The sequence below is a fragment of the Condylura cristata genome, unplaced genomic scaffold, assembly GCF_000260355.1.
Source record: "Condylura cristata isolate star-nosed mole 26May11 unplaced genomic scaffold, ConCri1.0 scaffold00006, whole genome shotgun sequence".
Lineage (NCBI taxonomy): Eukaryota > Metazoa > Chordata > Mammalia > Eulipotyphla > Talpidae > Condylura > Condylura cristata.
This window is the reverse complement of record NW_004567107.1, coordinates 16763910-16771981: the sequence shown is the minus strand read 5'-3', so window position 1 is coordinate 16771981 and position 8072 is coordinate 16763910. Positions and strand designations below refer to the sequence as shown.

General features: G+C 41.0%; 1 protein-coding gene across 4 annotated transcripts in view; it reads right to left on the bottom strand.

Moving 5' to 3' along the window:
- Positions 1 to 8072, bottom strand: part of LPAR1 (lysophosphatidic acid receptor 1) — a 117712-nt gene that overhangs the window by 58508 nt on the left and 51132 nt on the right. For 3 of the 4 annotated variants that reach the window (XM_012721500.1, XM_012721501.1, XM_012721499.1), the window contains exon 2: positions 1264 to 1422. In XM_012721500.1, the coding sequence (XP_012576954.1) occupies positions 1264 to 1308 (45 nt within the window). In that variant the 5' untranslated portion in view covers positions 1309 to 1422. Of the gene's footprint in view, positions 1 to 1263; positions 1423 to 1543; positions 1566 to 8072 lie in introns of those variants that run through there. The other variant, XM_012721502.1, reaches the window with a different exon arrangement.

The window sequence follows — 8072 nt, the reverse complement described above, 5'->3', positions numbered from 1 at the left end:
AGATGGAAAAAAAAAATGTACAAAATGATGTAAAAATAAACTTTTGTAATTTAAAAAAAAAAAAGATTCAAGCTCCAATCACATGCTATCTCTTGAAGATAGATTTTTCTCTTGAACCATGGCCCAAAATGACAGTCATGAATGAGACAGGAGGGCACAGTCTAAGGCGAAGAGGAGGTGAAGGAGCAGGAAGGAGACCCCTTCAGGGTGTACACCTTGGCGAGTACTCTGTCATGTAATCTATATAGCCATTTGTGTAGTATGATTATGTGAAAAGAAAATGAAATTCAGTAGGGTTAACATGACTAAGCCTCCAGCAATCAAGAATGTGAATTCAGAACTACTGACTCTAAAGTCCATTTCCCATTGGAGCTTTTTGCTGGCTGAAACCAAAAGAGTGTAGTTAATACTGGAGTAGATCAGGTCATAAAATGATTTGCACAAATACAATGTTCCTGTCCTATTACTAACCTTCATTGGATAGAAAAAGTAACTCATATCACTGTTGTTCAGAAGTTTCTAGAATTACATTTTCTTTTCCAAGTTCCTAGATAGGTTAAAGTAAAATAATAAAATCATTATAGGAGGAGGACAATGAGGGAGGTTTCAGGAAACTTGGTATAAATTAGATCTGTTCTGTGGTATTTCACTAAACCCAAGAAAGCATAGAGAGGCAAACAGCAGGATTTTCTACTGCTTCGAAGTGGAATTTGATGTCACGGGCAACAGTCAGACACCCTACACTCTGAAAACCAAGACCCTGCAAACAGAGGCCAGTTCACTAAAGTCACTTGTTCATTGGACCAGCTGCTTTTTTTTTTTTAAAGATTTATTTATGCATACAGAATTGGGTACAGGTCAGAGGTGCAGGGGTGGTGAAAGGATTCACCAGAGACAGAGTAGGGTGCAGAACAGGCAGATCAACGAAGTACACTGCTGAGGGGAGCAGCGGGCGGGTCAGGAGAGGTCTGCCATGCATTCTGGGTCACCTCCCGGGCTGGGGGTTGAACTCGTGAAGTGGCTGCTTCTCGCATCATAGTGCTGTGCTTTAACCCATTGCGCCACCAGGGTGGGCCCGCAGCCAGCTGCTTTTTAAACTAAATAGCACCTCCTTGACAAAAGCTCTATTATCCAAATACCCATCACATAATAATTAGAAAGACATATATGATACCTAAGGTCAAACACACTTTCAAAAAACTGCTTTTAATTATTTGACAAAACTGTGATTAGCCCATGCCTAAACCAGATTCAATTACTTACCTGGGGCTGTGAAATTATTGGGGTGGAAGGAGAGGCGGAGGCCATGGCAGCTCAGCAGCTGTGGGCAGTGACAAGACCCCAGCACTATAACTCCAGACACAGGAGCCAAATTCTTGAGTTTCTAATCAGACAGCTGTCATACTAGGAGAAATGGCGTACCTGCAAAGGAATAGGAAACACATGTTTAGCCTGCAAGGATTAGCATATGGAAGCACATTCTTATACCAAATACCAATCACTAGCTTAATGAAGAGAGGAATTTGCTAGGTAGGGTATCTACCATCTCAAGGCAGGACTTCTGTATCATTATCCAAATCACAGATGTTGACATATTTTCACGAAGTTGACTTCAATGCTGCATGCTGAATATATGTCTTGAGGAGGCAGTTTCAAGCTATGAAATGGTGAGTGTGTACCAGGGGAAAAAGCCATCTGTCATTAAACAATAAAAGAACTGAACAGCCCACAGTAGGGAGCAGACAGTTTTTATGCAAAGGGCCGAGAGAAAAATACCATCTTCCAATCATCCAGTTCACACCTGCCCATTTGCAGATGAAGGAACGGAGGCAAGAAGCGCAGGGAAGAGTCACACATTTCATTAATTAGAACCAGATTTAGAGCAACAAGTTCCCAGAGTAGTACGAAACATAAGAAAATAAATATGTATGCTCCATGTTTACAGTTACTCAAGGAACTTAGCTACCACTTCCAAGATTCAGGAAAGGCAAGATGCCCCCACCCCAAAATAACAGGCTTCCACATGTTGAGGAAAAGGGCATTTCTAAAATCCTTTAAATCGCTTAAAGAGAAGATGCCAGATAAGCAAAAAGTATAACCAAATCTTTCATTATTGCTTATGAAAGAAACGCAAAAAGACACTAACTACTTAAGTGTGAGCCATGTCCCAACTTCCATCAAAAGACTGATGTGATTGTCTCCACACTGCAATTTAGTTTAAAAGGGGATTTTTTTTTCATTTTAGAAATTTCATGGTAAGAAAAATTTTCACTATCCTTTCTTTTATTCAAAATGTATTCCCTGAGCACCCATGTCAACCAACAGAGCCAGTACCCCGCTGCCTGCCCGCTTCTCTTAGACACACCTTTTGTCCTGCAGATGCACTCCCTAGCTTCAGGTATGCAAGATGGTACCTGAACACTTTAAACCCCTGAAAAATGAAACTTTTTATAACAGCAAATGGAATGAATCAGGATCACCAAATCCAAATCTTGAGTAGCACCAACAGTAGAATTAGATGTTCAATTCCAGTCCTTTAACCCCAAATCTTACAGCACGACCCAAAACTAACTGGAGCTGGGTGAACCACACACCCTCAGCAAAGCTGCCTTCCTAAGAAACAGGCAAGGCTTGACAACAGTTCTACAAACTACAAATTCTGATTTTTATTCTGTCTTCGAGTATTATCCTTCACTTTGGAGTTTCCACTGACCACCTAGGTTTTGATTTATTAAAACAACACCTTCTTATGTTCTTTCTTCGGTTTGCCTATTTTTATTAATAAATAAGAAGTTGTCAAACTACTTTGGTATGACATTCAACACAAAATTCCAGGGCTGCCTTGAGATGATAATGACATTCTTCTTAGTCCCTGTTCTTTTTTTTCTTTTCCTTTTTTTTTTTTTTTTGACCTGGGCAGGGTGGGGGAAGACAGGGACTTCAGATGGGAGGAAGATCTGCTTTTTAGCACACTGTGAATTCAAATGAAGAGTGCAGAAGTGCATCCTCTTTCATGATGGCTGCTAGGGTGACCAGCCTTCCTTGAGGAAATGATGGAACCCCCAGTGTACCATTTTATGCCCAGCTTATTCCTGAAGGCACTTTGTGCCCACCCCTACTTTTATTTTTCCTCTTTCCTTTTCATGAATTTATAACTCACATTACCTTGCTCTACTGCATAGGTGCCTGACAGATGAATATATAACTAGCACAGTAACACCCCCCCCCCAAAAAAAAGCAAAATAAGCAGGCAAGCAAGATTCTATGCTTAAGACTCGTAGGCTGTGTTCTCAGATCCAACATAATCTCCGCCAAGCAAAGACTTCAAGCAATATAACCTTAAAATGTTTCCAATAGAGTACACAGAGCTGCCCAAAAGGTAAATACTAGGCACTGAGCCTTCAGTAAGGAAAGGCAGGCAGATATGGATGTGGCAATACACCAGGTGGCCTCACTCAGGGGTAACTCAAGGGGGAAAGGTGGGAAATGGGACTTAATGAAAGCCCAAAGGTGCTGGGCACCACAGCACTACCTGATTTCATACATGGACAGTTTGGGGCAGGTATCATTATCTGATTTCATGATGAGAAACCTGAGGGTCTGAAAGATTGTGCAGCATGCCTAAAGTCACTCAGCCCAGAAATAAAACCTGAACCAGGAGCCTATTCTAGGGTTCATCCTTCCAAACACTAACCCTCCAGGTGAACAAAACTTAAAAGACATAGAAACTGCTTGGCATCTTTTCAAGCAAAACTCTCAGATGGGCCTGGAGAAATCAGGATGAAAGTCAAATATCCTGTCCAGTATCCAGTTTCCTCCAATTCTGAAATAGCAAACCCTGGGCTGCCTTCATTTATATAAAACTTGAATAATTGTACCTATATTCCTGTCAGATATTTGCAAGATGTGTAATATGTGAGACAGATCGCTAGTTTCATATTTTCATGAAGGCAGATAACTAACCACCTTTCTCTAAAACATTTAAAACACATCTAGGTCTGGAGCTTTTGCTATACTATGCTTAAAAGAGCCCTTTAGAAAACAGCATAAGGTTACTTAACACTAAAAGTACAAGGATGAGCAACACTTAAAAGATATAATCAGCTCTCTCAGGAGTGATATCTTAAAATCAGATGTGTGAAAACAATTAACTTCCCAACTTGATGACAAAGCTGCATAAATCCTGAGGGGACTAGACCAGATTTTTAAAAAGGCACAATGCCTCCCAACGTCCAGCCATGTAAGCTCTATCGTTCACTAGAACAATGGGGTTCCTGCTTTCCCAGAGACCCAGGCTGTCAACCTCAGAGTTGCACAGAACTTTTAAAGAAACACTTCCTTCTCCAAGTATGGAGAACCTGTTCTGCAGTTTTTCCAACCTGTCATCAACCTAACTCTATTTCCTTTGCTTAAGTTCCAAGATTGTCTCCTAGCTACAGAAAACCACAAAGCAGTGGGGATTACCCCCACTCACACCAGCTACACTTGGGCCATGCTATGGCCCTTCCCTTCTTTCCTAGTTATCTCCATCGAGGCATCTCCTCTAATCTCTATTATTCCTGTCAAAACCATACTACCGCTGATATTTCAAAACTACCTCTAATATCTCTCAATTGCAAAAGATGAAATTTGTTTTTTATATACTTGTCCTTTTATCTATTCCCTATGGTCACTGGGGTGTGAATCACCTCAATATCCTTCTTTGCAATTCGAAACAGATAAATAAATAAATTTATCATTTATAAGAAAACTACATAGACACATATGTGTCAGATTACTAAAGAAATAACCAGTTGGATAGAAAACAGAAAATATCCTGAATCAGCCCGGAAGACACAGATGGATCCCAGTTATTGCTTAAGCTTCTGGAAACGTATACTGGAAAGAATCAATATGGGGAGTGAACAGGATTAAGGCACAGCATTCCTTCCTGTCTATCTGTAACTGCCGGGACAGAGAATACGCAAATGAGAACCCAACAGTCTCATAAGGCTAATCCAGTTCAGTGGAGTGAGGGTTGGAGTGAAGGAATCCAGGCAGAGTTAGAATATATTTAAAACACACACACTAAGAGAGAGGCATGTGAGATCAAAAGAGGGGAAGAGCACAAGAGACTATGTGATGGCACACAGGTGACTTGGTGGTGGGAACTCCACGGGGACTACAACCGAGATGAGGAGGCATACATTGTACAAAGATGAACAATGATGTGAAAAATAGATAATTTTTAAAATGTAATAATTTAAAAAATTGTTAAAGAATTAACATGACAATAAACTTGACTCTTAGAACTTCAGGGGAAAAAGGTCTACGTCATACCACCCTGAACATGCCCCATCTCGTCTGATCTCAGAAGCTAAGCAGGGTCAGGCCTGGTTAGTACTTGGATGGGAGAACTTTGGAGGAAAAAATATATATGCACACTACTGGAAAGGGCTCCTGGCTCCAGGGACCAGCAGAGCCAGTAACCTCTAGCTATATTTACTTCTAATTTATATGTGGCTATGATGACTGCCCCAGAAAATATGTGGGAGTAAGAAAGAAAAAAAAAAGCTACCAGCGGCCTTCTGCTGTGGGCAGCCATGCCAAGGAAGAGTGATCTTCTCATTACTGAGTTCCAACAGACACCTCTAAGAAGTCTCTGGTTCGGAGGCAAACTTCCCTTGCTTCTAAAGCGGGTGCTGCCTCCTTCCCTGGGTCTCAAAAAAAAGTGAGTTTCCAATCAATAAATTAACTTACTATAAATCTAACCTTTCCTTTATCCAGACTTCCAACAGTGACTCATCTCAATTTCTTAAAAGAACACAGGGAAATACCCAGTGCTGCATATACACAGGCTATCTTCACTAAGGATAAGCATCAGAGAAAAACCCCAATCCAGAACGTAACTGAAAAGAGGGTGGTTTAATAGAAGGGAGGACTCTAGAATCCTGAGCAAGTTTGTACTTAAGAAATTGGTGTACTATATAAAAGGGGAAAATTTTGGAAAAATGAGGTCAGAAGAGTCCACATGAACCAAAAAAAAAAAGAGAGAGAGAGAGAGAGAGAGAAAACTGAATAATGAACTTAAATGGAGACAGTGGATATGCCAGAAAACAAATAATAATCAAAATAAAGCAGGAAATGAAATTTGGGGTGCAGAAGATAAACCAGAACTTGGAGTGAGACAGTACATAAGTAAAGATTTCCCAGATTCGACCCTCATGCAGAAGAAATGAACCAAAAAATTGCAAACGTCAGAATGATGATGCTATCAATGTTAAAATCAGGAAAGTCTAAATGTCTCCTCAGAATTTTAATAGAACCATTTAGATAAAATAGGACAAAATTTCAGACTTGAAATCCTGCTGCAGAGAGCCACCAGAAACTAAGTAGTGAAAATGCTGAACCCCAAATGTGCAGGAGTAAAAGAGATGAGCTAAGGGAGGCCTGAGCCATCACTTGCCTTTCTTCGCATCTACTCCCCCTACTAGAGCGAAACGCATCTGAAGTTCATCTTCCACTGAGGGTCTGACTTTCTCTCTAGAATCGGAGCAAATGAAAAGATTTAACAAGAATGTGTCAGAGAATAATCCCCACCAAAATTCATGAAAATTCCACTTAGTGAAGGGTGGAGCTAAACAGGAAGAAAAAGACAGAGAAGCTAGAAAAGACACCTGAGGAAGCACGTGGAGCAGAAACATGTGAAGAAGCCTGTTTGCCTGTTGGCTTTAGACTTGCACCAGGGATTTGGGGGACATGACAGATGTCACATGGAGACAAATTATAAAGAGACACTGGGAAAAGACATGGCTGAGAGACTTGTGGGGAGGCTGAGCAGGGCAACTGCTACCTTGATTTGTGCTTTGAGTTTACACCTTTTATGCCAGACTTGCCTGGTCCCTTCTGCCCCTTTCCTGTAGTTCACTGCCAGAAGTGCCTAAGACTTGTGACTGGCTGCCAGGGCCTCAGTGCCCCTGCTCTGGGCCAACTCTATCTGACTGGGCATTTATCAATAAGGGGGTAGGCAACTTTGGGTGCTTCACTAGAGAACTATTATCCTTTCTTCTCTTCTCTTTCTATTCACACTTCCTATTAAAGTTCGTTCACACTAAGAGTCTGCTTTGTCTGTATGTGGCAGATTGCAGAAACCATTTAGAGCGTGCAGATTTGGGGCCTCAGGGTATCCCCTCAGTCTGCCACTTCAGGAAAAGATACTGCCCCCACTGAAACAAAACAGGATGTTTAAAAACTGTTCATTTGATAGTAGAAGGGCAGAAACAAAGAAACTTGCCCAAAATGTAGAGTAAAAAACAAAGTGAAGGAAAAAAGAAAAGTAAAAATGAGAAAGATGGAGGGCCAGTTCAGGAGACCTAACAGCAAAATAAAAACAACTCTAACGTGAAAGAATAGAGAAAACTGAGGGGAATGGAATCAAATAACTACTCAAACCATTTCCTAAAATGCAAATGTTTTGAAAGGCCCAACCTGTAGGCCTCAACTATAGTATATCTATACTATATATCTATAGTAAGCACACCATCATAAATTTTTTGGATGCTTTATTTACTTATTTACTTGGAGATTTTGTTTAATCCCATAAACTATCAGAAAGTGCTTCGGGAGGCCAAGATGGGGACTTCTAAAAGGGTTAGAATTGGGAAGGTCCAAACAACAGCCTGGAAGCCAAAAACAAAGGACCCAAGAGGAAAGTGATTTACAACCTAGAATTGCTGTTCTTCAGCAAAAGAGGGAGGAAACTAAGAAAAAGGCAGGCATGTGATACAGGAACAGAAAAGCAAAGGGAATTTCTGGCACAACTATGAAAGGAGTTCCCTGAAGAACAGGGAGAACACTCACAAAGAAACCTTGACAGAGTAACTGTCTATACCACCGAGAGTATTCTAAACCTGACAGAGTTTGGGATTCAATGGTAATAAGCACACAGAAAATTAAGTAAACAGGGCTCTCCCTGGTGGCACAACAGGTTAAAGCACAGCACTTTGAAGCTCTCAGAAGCCACTGCAGAATGAGTTCAATAACCAGCCAGGGAGCTGACCCACATGGCATGGCAGACCTCTCCTGACCCACCC